This window comes from Bacillus rossius, chromosome 5 (genome assembly GCF_032445375.1).
Source record: "Bacillus rossius redtenbacheri isolate Brsri chromosome 5, Brsri_v3, whole genome shotgun sequence".
Lineage (NCBI taxonomy): Eukaryota > Metazoa > Arthropoda > Insecta > Phasmatodea > Bacillidae > Bacillus > Bacillus rossius.
The window spans coordinates 46,489,671-46,509,821 of NC_086333.1; the positions used below are offsets into that span (position 1 = coordinate 46,489,671).

At 37.4% G+C, this 20,151-nt stretch overlaps 1 protein-coding gene across 2 annotated transcripts in view; it reads right to left on the reverse strand.

Annotated features, from left to right (window-relative positions):
- Nucleotides 1-20,151, reverse strand: part of LOC134531772 (growth factor receptor-bound protein 14-like) — a 648,199-nt gene that overhangs the window by 450,050 nt on the left and 177,998 nt on the right. For both annotated transcript variants that reach the window (XM_063367665.1, XM_063367666.1), the window contains one exon: nt 7,886-8,049. In XM_063367665.1, the coding sequence (XP_063223735.1) occupies nt 7,886-8,049 (164 nt within the window). The remainder of the gene's footprint in view (nt 1-7,885; nt 8,050-20,151) is intronic.

Genomic DNA, 20,151 nt, shown 5'->3' on the forward strand with positions numbered 1-20,151 from the left:
CCCCTTGTATTTATACTTTGCGTTGAACCAGTACCTACAATAGTTAAAGTTATTTGTAAACTGTTCCTTGAATATCTCTCCTGTATTAACTGCGCACATAATAAGCACGATGCAATAGAATAAAGTCCAATTATTGAATATTCTATTTTCATTTCCATGGTTTTTAAAACAATGTATGCTTGAATGTAACATCAATTAAAATATAAAATTATGCGCCAATTTTCGTAAGAAATACTCAGTATTATCTAGAAAAACGTATTTCATGTATGCAAAAAAATCATAGCCATGCGTTATATAAAGTTATAATATCTTTATTGTAGTATTACAAACTATTTCTTGGCAACTGGTTTCTCAAGAAACCTTTGTAAAACTACAGAATTTTTTTTTTCTGTTTGTTCGTTCTAGCTAACTTCTAGTTTATTACTAATCGCTAAAAAAAAAAAAAAGGGGGGGGGGGCATTGCCTACTTATTATCACATCCAGTCAGGTGAGAAGATGTAATTTTCGTGGTATCTAAGGGATTGTCGTTAACAATTCGTCGCCTGAGAATTGGAGTGTTCTATGTCAATTGAAGTAGGAACTGAGATATAAGCATTTGAAAGTTCAAATAACTATGAATAGCATGACATAGAGCAAAATAATATTGGTCTTAAATTAAGAACAAACATTTTTATGTGCGTATACGTGTGTGGATATAGTACAAATGAATACTAATATTAATTTCGTGTCCATAGCATAAAAACCCTAAAAAGTGAACATAGAACACTCCAATACTCAGGCGGCGAATTAGCAATATTTCACTAAGCCAATTAATAAATGTCCAATTAAATACATTTTTGAATGCAATTCTGTGTCATTCAACAAGCTTGTTTCGTTTTCCAGCTCTTTGTTTTCCAGCTCTATTGATCTCAAGAACATTATCGAGAGTAAATAATGTTTAACTAACTTTCAAAAGCAATTAGAATAGCTTTATTCGAAAAGAAAAGAGAAAAATTGAGCAGCATCGAAGTTTTTTTTCTCGATACGGAACAAAAAAAATCAAATCAAGTGGCCAGACTAAAAGTTGGAAATGTTCTGAGAAAGTGAAGTTGTATCATCGCAGAAGCTAAAAAAGGCCCTTCGCCAACCTCTCGCTTATCCGTTGAAAGGTTGTGTTCGGTTAATATCTACGAAGAGGCGGAGAAAACAGAAAGAAAACAAAGAGGAAGGAAAAACCTTATTCGGAAACCTATCCCTCTTGCAGTGTGTTATATTGTTACTTAGATCTACAGAATGGCGTAGGCTTAAGGCCTGGGTTTATAAACTTCTCAAGCTCAAAGTCGCAACACGCTACTAACGAAAGAAAAATTTGAAAGCTTATAAAAAAAAGTCGCAAGACATCACCAACTCTACAACTTTAAACTGAAAAACTGAGAAAAAAATTGTCTTCATCGGGCTCCGTTCATATTTTCTTTACGGAAAAGTATGAATTTCTTAATAATATTATATAATGTTCTCATAGAGTTAATTTTATATAAGCGTGTCATTAGCTCATTGTGTGAGAGTCTGAAAAGTGAACACATGATGTATGCGATACAAATAAAATCGTAGCTTCTATACACATAACGTCTGCATCTTTAAAAATTTTCGGAACACTTCACTTCAAAGATAAAAGGCTTTTTAAAAGTAAGACAAACTCAAGAAGTTTAATGCTGGCTGGTGCTTACGTTGTGTTGTTAAATATTGCGTGATTTATAAACGAGTATTTTAAAAACCGGTATTTAATTTCTTGTTTCATGATTTTCTAACGTTCTTGCATTTCTTGCGTAGTTTATGAGCCCGATATAAATAAAATTAAAAGCTAACATCGTGTTTAAAATTTAAATATACAAATTTAGTGACTTTATTCTCTGACATATCCAGATTTTTGTCTAACCACACTTTTAAAAAAATGTCTTTGGCAACTAAAATAATTGATCAATACTAACCCGACCGTATGTAGCATTTACCAAAGAAAAGACAATTTGAATTTCATTAAAAAGACACATTGTCGATACTCCAGAATTATCTAGGCAATTGTCGTCCCGAAAAATAATGTGCTGACAGTAGACATGTACCTAAAATAAATCCCGTCAATCACGTATCACAGATAATGATACGTTCTTTAAATGAAACATGCCATGGGGAATTTTGATTTCATACAATTTCTTGGACATACGACATTGTAGCTTGGCACTGTTTGGCATGGAACAAATTCGAGCACGCAAATACAGAAATAAAAAATAAAAACATAAACCCACACAGAGAACAAACCTACAGCAGCTATGCCGCAACTGTTATGTCATCAAAAACCTACTGTGCTCGCCGGTGTTGTCCATAATATCTGTTTATCTTCTTCGTTGTATTCGTATATTTGCTGCGTTGTCCAGGTTTTGTGGTCTGCCTGCATTTACTGTTTTTTGTTGAAACTGTCTCGTCGATGTTAGCCCACTGTGTTCTTTTGTACTGTTTTTATTTTTTTCATGACTGAATTCCCTCCCCGGAATTTATGTGCTGTATGATATTTAAGTTTGAATATGTTCGTCTGTGCTGTCGTCTTTGTGTCCATAATACCTGTTTAGGTACATTGTTGGGTTTATATTTTCACATAGCTGATTTAGGCTTGTTCTCTGGAGGTTAATGGTTTTTTTTTTTTAATTTCTTAATTTGCGTTATCGAATATTTTCCATGACAAACATTGCAAAACTGCAATGGCGTATGTCAAATAAATTGTATTAAATCACAGACAATGCTACAATGTATTAACACACAGCTGGTCCGAAAATGTTTTCGAGGAATATACATGGCTCTAGGAATATGTTAAAAATTCCAACCCACTAGCGAAGTGGTAAGAGATTCTGCCGCTGAACCACATAACCCAGGTACCATAACCGCCCAGATTAGGTATTTTTCACTTGTGGAAGCATTTCCGTTTAGTTTTCAGTTAGAGGGCTGTGAGATGAGTTGTCCCTTCAGCACCATAGCGCGGAAGGCAATGGTAACACATCACACAATCATCTCAACTGTTTCACCCTACGCACTCCATGGTGGAATCAAACAAGCCTCCGAGACGACCCGCCCATTTTCACTAATATTATATATATATATATGTCTTCGAAATGTTCAGCCAGGAGACGGCCTGAGTGTTTCCAGCGGACTGTGTATACCAGGAGCGGTGATCAGCAGGACATGTCTTGCAGAGGAGTTTCACAATCATATTTTCTTTAAGATTTAGTATGTGATAACGAAGCTGTCATAGCATTATACAATACTATTGAAATTTTGTTCATCTTAGTTTGTTAAAACTATTTTTTAAATCATAAAATACACTTAGATATACTAACAAAACACAAAGATTATTGGATATGTCCCCATATATATATATATATATATATACACACACACATAACCTATTCGCTTGTTTTTCCCCTTTCTTTAAGTGCAAACTCTTTACAGCCGCTAATTTAAGTCCATGGCAATGACTCATGAATTACAGAGAAAAGTGCAAAACACAAAAGTAGTACGATAATGAAGAGGGTAAGGGGGAATTATTTAGCGCCCCACTTCTCATTCTCGGGGAATCGTTTCTGAAGCTACCGCAAATACACTACAGACTAATACCGGACAGCTACAATATGTGGTGGTGTCGTCACGTCAGTCAAACAGATGGCAGAGGGTACGCCCAGTAGGAATCATGGATGTATTAGTCTACTTTCTACCTCCAAAGTATCTGTTTCATACATATGGTACCAAATTACGACAACGCAAATAACTTTCTTTTATCTTAGAAACTATTTTTTTTTAATCATACAGATTTATTGGGGGGGGGGGGAGAGGGGGGGGGGGGTTAAAACTCCCGGTTCTTCGAACTGCTTACAAAGTAGTTATATATGTTTGACACCAGATAATGTATAATTTAACAATCTACCTATAATAGATTTCTGTGGTCGCACCTCTTGCCGCTAAGTAATTTTTCACTCTCTCACCTGTTTTGTTAGCATAGAGCTGTCCGGTATTAGTCTACAGTGTATTTGGCTACAGCGCTGCAAGTTTTTTTTTTTTTCATGCTGGAAATGACAAAGAGTTTTCACTTTAAAAATTCAATTAAATTCCATCTGAAATTTAAAAATTTGTATGGACATATCCAATAATGTTTGTGTTTTGTTAGTATATCTATGTGTATTTTATGATAAAAAAAATCGTTTTAACAAACTAAGATGAACAAAATTTAAATAGCATTGTATAATTATATGACAGCTTCGTTATCACATACTAAATCTTAAAGAAAATATGATTGTGAAACTCCTCTGCAAGACATGTCTTGCTGGTCACCGCTCCTGGTATACACAGTCCGCTGGAAACACTCAGGCCGTCTCCCAGCTGCACAGTTCGAAGACATGATTGGTATTTAATATTGTTACGCACGTAGGAGGCAAGGGCGCGTGCCTGGCGGCCCCGCACAGCCACTGACGTCATGCGTGCATTCCTTCGGGGATTAGAGCGGCCAGGCCTCACAAACTCCCCCCCCCCCTTTTTTTTACCGGAGCTCACATTCCTCAGCGCTGTTACATATCCCCTGGCGGCCTAGGAATTCCGCGTGGAGTGGCGTGAATAAGTGTCGTTATTCTGGATGCTTCGAGCGTCCGGTCGGCCCTTGATGACGCGACTCGTCACAACCACTCCAGTCGGTTCCAGAAATACTACCAAGGAAGGGTATAAAAGCGGCGACGCCGGCGTCCGCGGGAGTTCCGAGAGTTTCGAAAGTGCGAAGTTGGGTGAAGTGCGAGTTCGGCCCTCTCTTTGAGAGCGGCGCGACGGGACCGTGCGTGTGCGACCGAGTGGCGCGAGACTGTGTGTGCGAACAGGCGCGAGGTAAGGGGCGTACCACTGTTGAGCCTAGCTCCAGTGAGGAGAGTGCATTATGGACTGGACAGATACTTAGTGATTTGTGAACAGGCATTAAGTGTGGTTATTAAATTAGTAATGTAAATATTAGTTGTCAATAAAACTGTATCAAAAATAATTGGGGTATCCTTAAGAACCGGTTTTCCCCACTCATAACAGTGTATTATTATTATCTTTGAAAGATTTGTGCAATGGGATTGTTGTGTATTGTTGTGTAGTGTTGTGGACTTTATTTATTTTGACTTTGGTTTGGCGCAGTTAAGGTGTGTACACCTTCTCTTACACTGAATGTATTGCTTCTCTTACACTGAACCATGAAACGTAAGCACCATATAATAAGTTATATCTATAAATCAAAAATTAAATTACAAACTAACATCCAAGTTTAGTACTAAAATAAACAATTAAAAAAGAATGTAGTCAATAAAAATATTTAATTATAATTAAATACTAACTTAAAACATATTAAATACTGGTTTGAATACGACATATTAAAATTTGGAGTTATCCAACGTAATTTACTGGTGCGTTTGCAGTTACTCGCAACAACAAAAAAAGCGAAATTTTAGCTCTTTGTTCTTTTTTTAAATTATAAATTAAAATGTATGGGTGGTAGCGAAAACATCACTCACGCCAGTTTTAATGTGGACTAAATTTGCCACATTTTGAGCTCAGCCGCAGGTCTGTAGGTCCAATACTTCCCGAGATACAGTACTTCAAAAATTAGAATATGTTTTTCCATAAAGCGAATTTTTATGTTTTGGGTCAACTTGTATCGTCGGAGTGATCAATTTCCCCCCCCCCCCCCCCCAAACCCACCACCACCACCAAAACCCCAAACCTTGAATAACAGTGCAATTCCGAATCCCTGGACATTCAAGTGTTTTCCCAGACCTGCCGCAACACTGACGTCATCGCACGCGCGGCAGGTAGCGTGGCGCGAGATATCGCCGCCGCAGTCCGCAAACAATGGCGCCGCTCCTGTCCATTCATCGCCCGCCGTCGCTGGCATTGTGTCGCCTGACCCCTGCAGCCCACCGCTCGTCACGAGCCATAGATAAAGAGCAGACACAGAAAAATTCCGTGGATTCTTTTCGCGAAAGGCTAAAAATTCAAATACTTATATTTCACTGTTAAAAATTTTTGTGTGTCCATTACGTGTCCTGTTTATGTATTTCGTGTTTGTTGCGTGTTTGTTGCGTGTTAATTGCGTGTCCAGTATGTGTATTGCGTGTCCATTCCGTGTCTTTCGATTGTGCTTTCTTTTGTGCTTCATTTTCGTTGACTGTGATTCCGATTTAAATGTGCTTCCTTTTTTTTTTTAAGTGCATCGGTAAGTCTGTAGTCGGGCCATGATTTACCTCGTGGTTCGTTAATGCATGTACCAAACGCCTGACATTGAACATGACCTGTTCAAAATGTTGGTCGAGTATCAAAGGTAATTATATATTGGCTATTATACTGGACGTGTTTGACCATCTACTAGATGCGTCTGGCTAACCAACTGTTTGTGGCTGGCCACCTACTTGACATGCGTTCCTGGCCACTGCATAGACGTGACAGGCCACTGACATGGCGTGTTAGCCTGGCCAACCGACTGGACGTGCTTGCCTGGCCAACCACTGACATGCATAGCTGACATCAAGACGTTACTGGTAACCGATTTCGTGCCTGGCCACTGAATAGACATGCCTGACCACCAACTGGATGTGCGGTGCTGGCCACTGAATAGGCGTGCCTATCCACCGATTGGATGTGATTGGCCACCGACTGGATGTGATTGGCCACCGACTGGGCGTACCTTGCCTACCTGCTAGATGTGTCTGTCCAACCTATCAGACGTGCCTGGTTAATCGAGAGGCACGTAGAACTGCCCTGAAAACACATGCCAAGGCATATAAAGGACTCGCTTCGCTTTCTAAGAATTCTGTTGACATCTAGAAACGTTTGTAATTTGCTTGTTTATTTGTACTTGTAGAATTTCTGTAATAAATTTTTATTTATAACTTTGTTGTTTTTTCTCGAACCCTTTTTTTTGTAAATTTAATTAAATTATTTTTTATTGCATCAAGTAAGGATCGAACCAAGGACGGATATCGATCGAATCAATCATTATTTTAACAAGTGATTTTCTAATAATTGTTTTGAATTTTTCCCAAATTTCTATCTTAAAATTTGCATAATTTCAAGATAGCGGCCAAGACAGCTGACAAGATGGCGGACGCCATGGTAATAAAAACTACTGCAATCTATCGGGCAAAAATTAAACTAATATGGCCACAGCACCCTCTAGCAGACGAAAATGAGAAGGCGACCTCCACCAGGTGTCAACAAGGTGTGTGACCCAAGATGGATGCCGTGACGTCATACTGGCTGGCCTAATATCTGCCTTGGAATTAATGGTCGGAGGTCAGGCTGCCGGTGGCTTCCATGGAGGGTGGATCTGTCGACATTTTTAATCAAATGAACTCGTCGGATTCAAACCATGTCGCAAGTAATTTTTTTAATTAAAATTTAATGAAATGTTTTAAAATTAATTTTTAAAATTTTCCTGTTAAAAATGGATAATAATTACGGATTTTCAAGAGGGTGGCTGATTTTCAAAATGGCAGAGGTTCATTTTATTAAAATTTTATTAATTAAATTTTTTTATAAATTATAAAAATTTTCCCACTTTTCTAGCATAAATAATAATGATTTTCAAGATGGCGGCCGTAATGAAAATTGAAACGTCTCAGGATCAAAGATGACCCATTTATACGCTATACCACTTAAAAGTGTTCAGCTTTCTTTTCTCAAGCAAAATCATTACTTAAATTTCTATGCGTAAACGTTGGACTTCTAAAAGTTTGCTGTTCCCTGCGATTCTAGTGTGACATTTTATTATTTTGATACTCAATTTAAAAAAATACGTTACAAATAGTTGTACGGCTGCGGCCCTGCATGTTGGACCGCGACTGACCTCCTTGTCGCAGGCGTGGTGGTCGTGTTCGGCGGAGGCGGCTTCCTGCTCGCACAGGGCGGCGAGCTCGAACACCGAGGGCACGCTGGGCAGCCGCTGGTAGCTGGACGCGGCGCCGTCCAGACACGAGCACTTCATCCTCTCGTGGCGCTTCGGGCAGGCGCCTGCGAGCAACCGACCGCCCCGTCACCAACCTTCCGGCGCGACACCAAACCATCTTACATTACATTCCTTTCCTTTTCAACCCAAGAATTTCCCTATGGTACTTAAAGCTGAACAACCAACATGCTTTAGTTGTTTGTGTTTCAAATAAAACAAAATTTTAAAATATTATTAATGGGTAGGGGCAGGCATTTTTTCGTGAAAAGATCTGAACGCTTATCAGACTGCAACAAGGTATACCCGCACCTGTGGTTTCTTCCTTGTGATTAAGCAGCCGTCCGCGAGAGAAGTCGTTGCCTTTTATTTGACCGAGCCATTCATAGAGACCCGGAAAATTCGCGGGTTCATTTCGTGTTATGCTAAAATTCAAATAATTATTCCTGAGTGCTGCTTCTGTCATTGGTTCATTGTTAATCTGGAGGACTGAGGGCCAATTAGAGACCCTCACTCATAGAAGTGTCGAATCACAGGCCACCCAGTCGAGACGACTCACAAGTCAGCAGCCAATGAACAGTTAGCATTTGCCCGAGTGTGTAGAGGATATTGGAGTCTATCCTGCAGGTCATTGAACCCGCGAATTTTCCGGGTCTCTAGCCATTCAGAATGCGTTTACTTCCGCACTGAATCACTGTGTGATCGGTGTTGTTACAATCGATATGTACCTGGGAGAAACTCGCACCAATCAGGAAACACAGACGATGCTACAGTGTTTTTTAACTTTCATCTCGTCTCGAAATCTTTTTTTGCGAAATCTGCATGGCCCTGTTGATAGGCGCAAGCATTTCTCGCGAGAAAAAAAAATTCTGTTCGCCTATTTAACTGCAACAAGGTATGTCCCGCACCAGCGGTTTCTTCCTTGTGACTGGCGGTCGCCTCCGAGAAGAGAAGTCGTCGCTTTATTTGAGCGAGCAACCCAGGACGCATTTGCTTCCGCGCTGAATTACTGTGATTGGCGTTGTTACAATCGACACGCACGGGGAAAAAAAAAAAAAAAAAAAAAAAAAAAAACTCACCCAATCACGAAACACAGACGATGCTGCAGATCCTCAACTTTCAGCTAGTCCACAGAATCTTTTCGCGATATAAGCATGCCACTTATTATTAATATTTCAATTTTTTTTTTCGGTTGCGCAATGTGTTAGGAAAAAAAAGGAATAATAAAATTTGCAAGTTTTATTATGCTAATCACTAGGGACCGGAAAAATTCGCGGGTTCAATGACCTGTAGGATGAACTCCATAGTTCTACGTGCACTCGGTCAAATGTAACCCACTCATTGGCTGCTGTCTTGTGAGAAGTCCCAACGTAGCAGCCTGTGATTCGATAAAGCTTTGGTTGGTTGTTTCTCATTGGCCCAGAGTCATCCAGGTGAATTGTGAGCCAATAGCAGAGGCAACACTGAGGTATAACTATTTGTATTTTAGCCTATCGCGAAATGAAATCGCGAATTTTTCCGGTCTCTACTAATCTCTTTACTACAGTCTACTATATTGTCTAGAAAAAAAATATACGACGTCAGACGTCTATTTTAAATTTAATCAATGTATTTAAAACTTTTAGTAACTCCACAAAAAGGAAGTTTATTAACAAACTATCCATTGTTATTCAAGGTTTCCACGCGTCCATGCGGTAGAGTGTACCGACGTTTCACTCTGCAGTTACAGCAGGCCTCTCCAGGATGATTCCTCAACCATGAAGATGCCTCTTGGCGATGCAGAGCGAAACAATCGTTCCTTCGACGCGACTCAACCTTGAAAGACCGTTTATTAGACAATGGCCGCAAGCCTGCAATCTGCATGAATAGCCTGCAGTTCACTGGGATGAAAGCCATAACCACAACCCGAACCGTTCCGATGTTTACCGAAGTGTAAGATTACGTTATATCGGTGTGATAATTAATATTTTTTTTTCCGGGAGGGTACGTTAGGTTAATAACTAAAATTAAAGGTTGGCTAGGCTAGGTTAGCGATATTTAAAATATTTTATGACCGTAAAATATATAAATACTTTTAATATGGTGTTTTTTTCACGAGCCATCGAAAAACTTCGGATAACTTCGGAACTGTTAGGGTGTGGCTCCAAATATACATAGTTTTATTAACAAAAATAAGAGAGAAATTTATCATTAAAACACTGTGTCTGACCTACATTTGTTTAGGAAAAATGCCAAGTTCGTATGAAAAGATCCACATTTTCATGGTTAAGTAATTTACCCATGCATTTCTTTAGGATATTAACTTATATTATAGACCAGCAAAATTCGCTTTATTGTATTTGGCGACAGTCTAGAATTCAAATTTTTGTACACTAGCATAGCCATTGCAATTGTTTCACAAGTTATTTGTAAAGACCGGAAAAATTCGCGGGTTCAATTACCTGTAGGATGAACTCCATAGTTCTACGTACACTCGGACAAAAGTCACCCACTCATTGGCTGCTGTGTTTTGAGAGTAGCAGCCTGTGATTCAATAAAGCTATGGTTGGGCGTTTCTCATTGGTCCAGAGTCATCCAGGTGAGTTATGAGCCAATAGCAGAGGCAGCACTGAGGTATAACTATTTGTATTTTAGCCTATCGTGAAATGAATTCGCGAATTTTTCCGGTCTCTAGTTATTAGACACGCTCTGAAATAACAGAAGCCATTGACAAACACCAAAGACAAAAAATGTCTGGACGAATCAAGTGCGGCCTTGAGAGAAGTTGAGATGCAGCAGCAGCACTTGGTTTATGTTAGAGACCGAGAAATTTCACGGATCAGAGTATAATTCGTAGTCATAGGTGTGTTCAACTCATGTTTGCTTTCCCTACTGAGAACATTTTTATCCTTGTTAACTGGCACTACCTGATTCGCTTACTTCTCTCCTATGGGCATCGTTGGCTCACAGTAGTAGAGGGGGCGTGTCCAAATATCTGCGATCCAATCATGAACAAACACACCGTGAGAGTGTGAAGGTTTGCATTCTAACTTGCGACTAAATAAATGCACGAAATTTCTGTTACCAGGAATTAACAGAAAATCTGCAAGTCTTCATAGCAATAATGTGCAACTGGAGGACATTTTATAGGATCATAATATCTGTTTTACTAAAAATCCTTGAATTTAATCTTCGGCATTAAAAAGTACGCTAAAAAGAATTTTACTAAGAAAAATTATAACAGAAAGGACGACTCAACAGGTCAGCAATACACCCTAACAAATGTTTTGGTAACGTCCCTAAACATGTAATGGACGTTATAGAGCTATACAAGTTTTTGCGTTCTTCTTTAATGAGCGGAAAAATTCGCCTATTCATTTCGTGGTATGATAAATTTCAAATAAATACAATTTTTGCTGCTTCTGCTATTGGTTAACTGTTAATTTGGAGTCTTGGTCAATTAGAGACCCTCAATCAAAGAAGTATCGAATCACAGGCCACCCAGTTGAGACGCCTCACAAGTCAGCAGCCAATGAACAGGCGACGTTTGCCCGAGTGTGCAGAGGATTGTGGATTCTATCCGAGAGGTCATTAACCCGCGAATTTTTCCAGTCCCTAGTGATTTACAATCAATCCATGGGGATCTCTCTTAAAAATGTTGGGGAAAACATCAAGTTCATGGGAAATGTACCATATTTGTATGGTAAATTTTCCATGAAATTCTATAACATAATAACTTCCATTGCATGATAAGGAATTCACCCCAAAAAAATAGTGTTATTATAGAATACGTAACATTTACTAAACGTCAGTACCAGCAACATTATGATAATAATACAGAACATTCCAAACAATAGTTAATTACATTTCAATGAGTAGCAGGAACAGCTGTTTGGTACCAACAACCAACGAGTTAACTGTCCCTAGATCAGTGGTTCCCAACCTTTTCCAGCTGGCGACCCACCTTTCCTTATCGGAATACCTCCACGGTCCAGTATTCCATGGTGGAGTATAAAACCTTATTTGTATCATATCCCTTACTTATTTATATATAATTTACCATCAAATATTGCATATATATATGCTTTTTTTAAAGACACAGATTGATTATTGTTAAACAATTTGTGTTCTGATTTGAAAATGGTTGACAAAATATAAGCACTTCGTAGAAAAAAAGTTATTTACTTAACAATAGATATTTGTTTGCACACAATTCGATTTGTTTCGATTTTTCTTATGTTTGATGATTTATTCGACCCACCTGTAACCCTAACTAGTAGGTTGCGACCCACTGGTTGGGAACCACTGCCCTAGATTAACAGTCTATATTAATTGTGAGTAGTAAATAACAGTACAAATTATCCAGAGATGTTAATAAGTTCACTGACGTCATTTACCCACTTTTAAAATTAACTCGCATGAATCCTCGTGGCATATATAACGAAACCCTCAAAAACTATTCAAGTCCACAAGAAACTTGCTCGTATTCCATCCATGAATTTTTCACTTCGTACGCAACGGAACACCACACTTGGTAATCGATATTAGGCGTAGTTTTTACGATTTAGCTATATGGTACTAAGAAGAAACTTTCGTTGACCACAATACTGATATAAATCTAAAACATCTCTACGAACGGACGGTGTAGAAACTCTTTGACAGACTAATTTATTACTTTAAAAATCTTGAAACAGGTAATTTTATTTGTAAACAAGCAAAAGCCTTAAATATAGGTATTACAAAAAAATGTTTTTACCTGATCCTCGATATGCGAAATACACCCGAAGTCAGCGTGCCTGCCAATAACTGAGCGTAAGTCCAGTCACCTTACGACAATCTGCACAAGGTCTCTCAATGACAAGCCCCCAATTGAGCCAGTACAATAAAACCACTCAACGTCAGGTGCACTCTGATAAGATATCGTTATCGCGTCTATTTCAGTACGTGTAGCAGGCATATTATCTCACAGCTAGCTATAGATTTTTTCCCCCTCCTTTGTTCCAGATAAAATAGTTTAAGAATTATTTTTAAGCTGTTCTACAAAAACTCAACATTAAGTATTCTAAATTTACCGTATTTCGTCTTAAATGGCCAACCTGCTAACGGCACTAAGGGGTGTGTAAAGCTTTAGAAATACGTGCCTACTTTGCAGTCTTAGTGAAATTTATTTAGTAGTACACTATAAACTATTGGTGGAGAACTTCGCGCTTTTCGAGGGCCAGGCACCCTTTCTGAAACTATTCCTGGGACCAGACACAATATAATTAATATAAAATTTCTAAAAAAGTTAATAGCGTGTTACCCTGCACACTAACCAATAAATAATAATGTAGTATGTAATAAAAAACGAAAAAAATTATAAAACCTGAATTTTAATTGGCGTAATAAACAGTTAACTTATGATAAGTGTTGATTCCATTAAATAGTTTTATTTATTTCGAAAATAATAATGTAATAATTTTTAATGCAAATAAATTATACATACGGAAACATAACCTCACAAACACTCAAATGAAAACGGCCAGGAGACTACTAAACCTTCCACAGTCACTCCCTCCCAGTGACGACGGAAGCTTACCAGCAACCTGACTTCGTTATGAATACGGGAAAATAACTTTATGAAAATACACTTGAAAATACAATAGAAGAACTTTTTAAACACAATTTCTGTCACTAAATTTCTACTCTGCTGCCTTTTCATTTAACATTTGGCATCGGTTGATTTTGGCTTCTTCTTCTTTTTTTCTTGTGTGTTTACGTATTCATCGCGCGAACCCCTTTTTGTTTTCTGCGGACGAACCTACTTAGTCTTCGACTTCATCCGCAGCGAGCATCGGCCTTCTCTAGCGGTGTTCATCTTCGCTGTTTTCCAAAAAAAATCAGCCGTATTGTTGATGGGGGGAGGAAAAAAAAAAAGTCGTGTCTGGGCCCGGGGAGGGTTGTTGGATGGGAGTAGGAGGGGGTGTATTTTGTTACGCAAGACGGGGAAACTGCTTCTGGGCGCCGGCCAAAAGAAATATTTCAAAGGTTGCAGCGCGGACGCGCGAGCTATTTGCTCGGCGAGCGGTTCCTGGAAGGCAGGACGTCTGGCGGCTGGCGCTGGCGGCACGCGCCCTGCAAGACGCTGTCTGCCCTGGGGGGGGAGGGGGGTAGGGGTCGCGGCAGGGAAGGGCAGGCAAGCCGCGCCGGTGCTTCTGATCATTTTTATGAAGTGAAACTTCTTTGGGCGCGATGGGAGTAAAAATTTTCGCGGCAGAAAGCAGGACATTCGCATACCGCTATGGTTCTGTGAGGTTCTGTGCTGTGATTGGTTTGGAGAGGTCGCGCACCTGCAACTTCCTTCCGGGTGGATTCAGCTCGTAGCCTCGTTAGTAAGTCGTTGTTCCAATACGTACTGTGCTTGAAAGGACACGCGGGGGCGGCAGCACACTAATAAATAGAGACCGGAAAAATTCGCGGGTTCAACGACCTCCAGGATGGACTCCACTATCCTCTACACACTCGGGAAAATGCCAACTGTTCATTGGTTGTTGACTTGTGAGTCGTCTCGACTGGGTGGCCTGTTATTCGACACTTCTACGAGTGAGGGTCTCTAATTGGCCCCATTACTCCAGATTAACAGTGAACCAATGGTAGAAGCAGCACTAAGGTATTATTATTTGAATTGTAGCATTTCACGAATTGAATCCGCGAATTTTTCAGGTCTCTACTAATAAGAGTCAATGTGAATCAAGGCTGATTTCACGTCTGGTGCCGGGGCTGTGCCGCTATTGAGTATACGAAACTTTGTCTGGGTGTTTTTTTTTCCGGACAGTTTGATTAGAAGTTATAGGCCCCATACGTGCGGCGTATGGCCCGGGTGGTCTGCTGATCCACCCGGAATTTATTTCCCGTTTATTATCGTACCTAGACGACGGAGTCGCTAGGGACAGCATTTCGTGAATTGTACAGAACTGTGAATAGTGATCGACGAGTGTGTGCGAATGGTTTTTTTCGGACTTGACTTTGTAAATGACATGTAAGCTTTGACGACGTGAGAAAAATAAATCAACTCAATTTAAACTATATTTAAAAATTTAAACAAAAATAAATATTCGATAGAATAAATGGTAGGGAAATTTAATAATTCCTTATTACAATCCCAGGTTTATTCAACCCCTTGCAGTAATTGTTTAGATTATCAAAAAAAAAATTCAGCCAAAAGTTTTAGATAAAAAAAATTGTAAGATTTACAAAAAATATGAACGGATTTGATAGTGTGCCTACTAAGGGAGTAATGAAAATTTTTTAGCATTCAACCCCTGTTTTAACTCTTTTACTTGAGAATTTAAACTACACTACCTGCGACTTCTGATACATTTGTTGCCAAGTGTTTAAGAGCGTTCATCAGAGCAGCAAGTTCTCAGCTCGCGCCTGGCATCTGCATTTGGGTGTGTGTGTGTGTGACCGCGAAGAGAGCAAAAGGAGGAGACAAAAAAAGTGTCGGTTATCGCTCTCGTACTGTCTTCTCCACACCATTCGGGAGGTGTTACCTTTCTTCCCCCCACCTTTCGGGCCCCTTGTCAAGATAAACCCTTCCCAAGGCCACGGACGCACAACAACCGATGCGAGCCACAGCCACAGTGCTACGCATACGTATATATGTACACTCCAGCGATTCACTCATCCTATTTAGTCTTGTTCATATTAATATATTATAATCACAAAAGTAAAAATGGTGTTATAATACATACCGCACTTTAACTTGAATACATTTCGAATAGTTGTAATGGGAAACTAGGAACTATGATAGAAAATTTTCCAAATTAGTTAATAATTTCTATAAGTGCAAATATTAATTTTTGACGTAACAACGTCTAATAAATCTATGAACGCCGGCTGCACGCACGAAAAAGGATGACTCATTATCCCGTTACGCTCATTGTACCTTTGCGCCGCATCTATCTCTCTTCCACTAGATTGGCCTATGAATCTACTATTATATTAAATAGGTTAAGGCGGGCTTTTCAAAAGTAGCTTTTAAATTTAGTACTTTAACTAAACTATTTTTTTATTAATTAATTAATCATTAGCTTTTAAATTTAGTACTTTAACTAAACTATTTTTGACGTGACGTCTAATACATCGAATAACTCCGGCTGCACGCACAAAAAAAGTGTCCCGTTGCGCTCATTGTTCCGTTACGCTGTGTCCCGTTATGCTCTTTGTTCCGTTACACTGTGTTCCGTTACGCTGTCGGCCAGTGCAGTAATAATAGGCTATGTTACAATTGACTAAAAAATTATAGTGATTCATATAATTGGTAGATATTTGATTACAGTTTATTAATATGAAAACTTGTTCATAATTATATTTAAACTTTATAGCTAAACGCCAGTTTTTAAAATTAATTACAAGTCATCTACAGGTGAACTGTTTCGTCGACTGTTCATAAAGTGAAAAAAGTTAATGTGGTTTTCAATGCTTATAACAACAATTTCGGCAATAACGGTTAATTATTCTTGCATTTTAAAAATCTGATTACTAGTATAATTTCAAGTATTTATTCTTTTAATATTAAAATAAAAATGATTAAATTTTATTCATAAAGTATGCAATCATTTCATCAATGTTTTGTTATGACGTCACGTTAAACTATCGTCCGAAAACCGACTTTACAGACAACCAAATTTTTTTATTAATTAATTTTTTGACGTAACAACGTCTAATAAATCGATGAACGCCGGCTGCACGCACGAAAAAGCATGACTCATTGTCCCGTTACGTTCATTCTACGCTTGTGCCGTATCTATCTTCCACTCGTTTGGCCTATGAATCTACTATTATATTAAATAGGTTAAGGCGGGCTTTTCGAAAGTAGCTTTTAAATTTAGTACTTTAACTAAACTATTTTTTATTAATTAATTTTTTTGGTTTTTTTTCATTTTTCCAAAATAAAGAGCAATAAACAAAAAGAAACATAAAAGAGAATTTTAAAAATATTTAGAAATTTTAATATCAAGTTGAACCGCCTAACCGACGTGCAAGGGAATATACTATTTTATGGAGCCAATTGAACATTCCAATTAAACAATCACTTTCATTCAAAAAGTTATAGTTAAAATAATCTGTTCGTTAAAGTAATAAAAATATTTGAATTAATGAGTGCAAATAAAAGTAAATTTATCAATTAAATTGTAGATTTCATTTTGTATCCATGCAAAATAGTGATAATTCAATAAAAATGATTCAATTTTATTCATAAAGTATGCAATCATTTCATCAATGTTTTGTTATGACGTCACGTTAAACTATCGTACGTAACCCGACTTTACAGACAACCAATTTTTTTTTTGATGATCTTTAAATACTACGGACAAAATACGATAATCTAAACCCCCTCGTCAAAAGTCAGACATTCTCCATCTGTATATTTCTCTAATCTCTGGATGTGACACTGAATTTAACATGAAGTACATGTCGCCAAATTACAAGGTTCAGTTTCCTCTATGAGAAACAATGTAAAATCAAAGTCGGAGATATTAACATTCCAAATTAGTTTAAATTCATTTAATTTGCTTTATCTGGGATAATACAAACCAACTCTAGACTAGCATAATCAATTATAGAGAACTCAAAGTTAAATAAAACAAAATATAGCTGGTACAGGCTTGTCAGTTATGGTAAAGCACTTTACGATAAACTTTTCTAAATTGATGATAGTTATGGAAAATTACTTCACAATAATTGGTGCAGCAAATTGAATATTATAATATTGATGTTACATTAATTAATCAGGAATAAATCTACAGATCAGCACGTCGTTTGGATTACCTACTAATATTTCAAAGCACTTCACATACATATTTACACTGTCAATTAACAGTAACTCCATACCACTTTAATCCTTCTGTAGTTCCAAACATAAGTCAAAGGATATCGTGGTGTTATTCGTCCAACCATAACATATAGTCATGACACTCCATAAATGTCTTCATTGTCACGGCGTTTGTTGGTAGGTAGCAGTAGAAATAACCAGTAGATCCTTAGACATCAACTCTATATTCGGAGTTTGACTATCATCATGTATACCCAGGTTCTTCAAGGTATTATGAAATTTGAATTATGGGGTTCTTGATTTAGTTATCCCTCGTCCTGAAGTTCGTGGTCCAGCATAATAGTCGAAGCAAGATATTTCGCAGGACAATTATAAGTTCGTAGTTTTCACTCTAAGATACACGCTGAAGTCGCCAACAGTTCTTTTTTCAATCTCCGTAGTAGCTTAGTTCACATTTTATACGATTAAGTATATATGGATCACAATTTTAATAAATTATAATCACCGTACATAATACAGTCTTAGTGTATAAAATAACATTGATGTATTTACTTCTTTCAAAAAAGAACCAAATTTTTTGCGTTTCAAACAAACAATTTTGTTTCTCATATATAAATTAGTAATACCCAATTTCAGCCACAAGTACAAATAAAAAATACGTAGTGTTGATAGCAACACAGTTCGCATTTCGTAAACAAAATGACATTTAGTACGGAACTAAATGTCACTTGTAATACGCGTGGCACCCACGCACACAATTTTTATACATTATGTAATTAGTGCGTTAGTAACGAGCGATAGTCATTCCTGTGAGTTACCTCGACCTCGATTTCTCAGTTACTTCCACAACGATCACCAACAGAAGGACAATGAAAAACAAAAATTACATAAACTACAGCAACACAGAGATTGTTCTTGGTTTTCTGTTGTATAGCACAGACATTTTATCCTATGAAAACAATTTTAATTTACATAATTGCATGATTAAGTACCAGTACATAAGTTACAGTGGTTTTATTTTTATCAATGTAGGCTAACAAGAACACACGGCAAAGAACACTGGTCAAGATACAGTAACACAATCACATATACAACATATACACAATATAACAAACGACGTGAACATAAATAAGATACAGTAGTGTACATTTAAAGTTGATACAGTCCTACAAAGTACAAAAAAAAAAAAAAAAAAGGAATAATGTGTTCCAGAATTTGAATGTAAAAGTTATTGTTCACATATTTGTCCAGTTAAAATTTAAATATTTTCTGTAACTTAAAAGTTACATAATTGCAATTGAACTAATTTCTGAACACAGGTTTTATTGCAAATGACCTTCTCAATTGTTGGTTTCAAATTAACTTCAGACTATAAAATACTTTAATGGTGTGAAGTTTTAAGCAAAATGTATCAATTCAAGCAATCAAAAAAAAAATGTATTGGCTGGTTAACTTCACAGGTTGAATAAATCAACTCTATATCTATAATCAAGTAGCAAATTTAGTTATAATCAATTTAATTACATTGACAATAAAATTCATAAAAACGAATGTCGGGTTTAACCTATAATTAATTTAGATAGTTATATAATTATTTTGACACGAACCATTATGAATCAGAGGACCTTTAAAATAAATAACATAAATTTAGTTATAATGGTAAAACTATCGTTTACCATTAAACTGTTGAACTCTAGAAATGGTTTTACAAAAAAATACTTTGTGGAATAAGTTTTTGGATATTCGTTGAAAATGAAGCGTCAACTTGTAGCAAAAATCAGTTCAAAATAATTAATTCGTGCAGAAATATGATGTAATTGATATAAATAATTAAGTACTTAATTTTTTTTTACACTGGTAGCAACCACCAAAATCATCAACACTATCTATGAATTAGAATTTTCGAAGTGCTAACAAATACGATATAGCTGTTTAGTACTTGGTCACCAAGTCTTGGTGCTACATCTAAACACATTTTTATGTATTCATTGGAGGATTGAAACTCTCTGTACACCCTAACAGCCAAAATTTAGACACTTAGTTATACCTTACAGTCTAACAACCAGTCATCGTGTGGCTTATTAATGCATTCAAAATTGCAATTAACTTTGAATAAACTTACTTACAACTTAATTAAGCTTATTTTCTTATATAGTTATCCTTTAAAACACATTAAATGATCAGAATTAGGAAAATAGTACATTTACAAATTTACAACAAAAAAAATTTTCTTTTGGTTATTTACGAGGGTGGTAATACTTCCTGGTAATCTGAGCTTACGCAGCAATGCCGCGGCGCGCCGGGTCAGGTAGAAATCTATCTTCGTCTCCTCTTTGACGCTTCTTCGCATTCCAAGATAGGAACCGCGAGTATC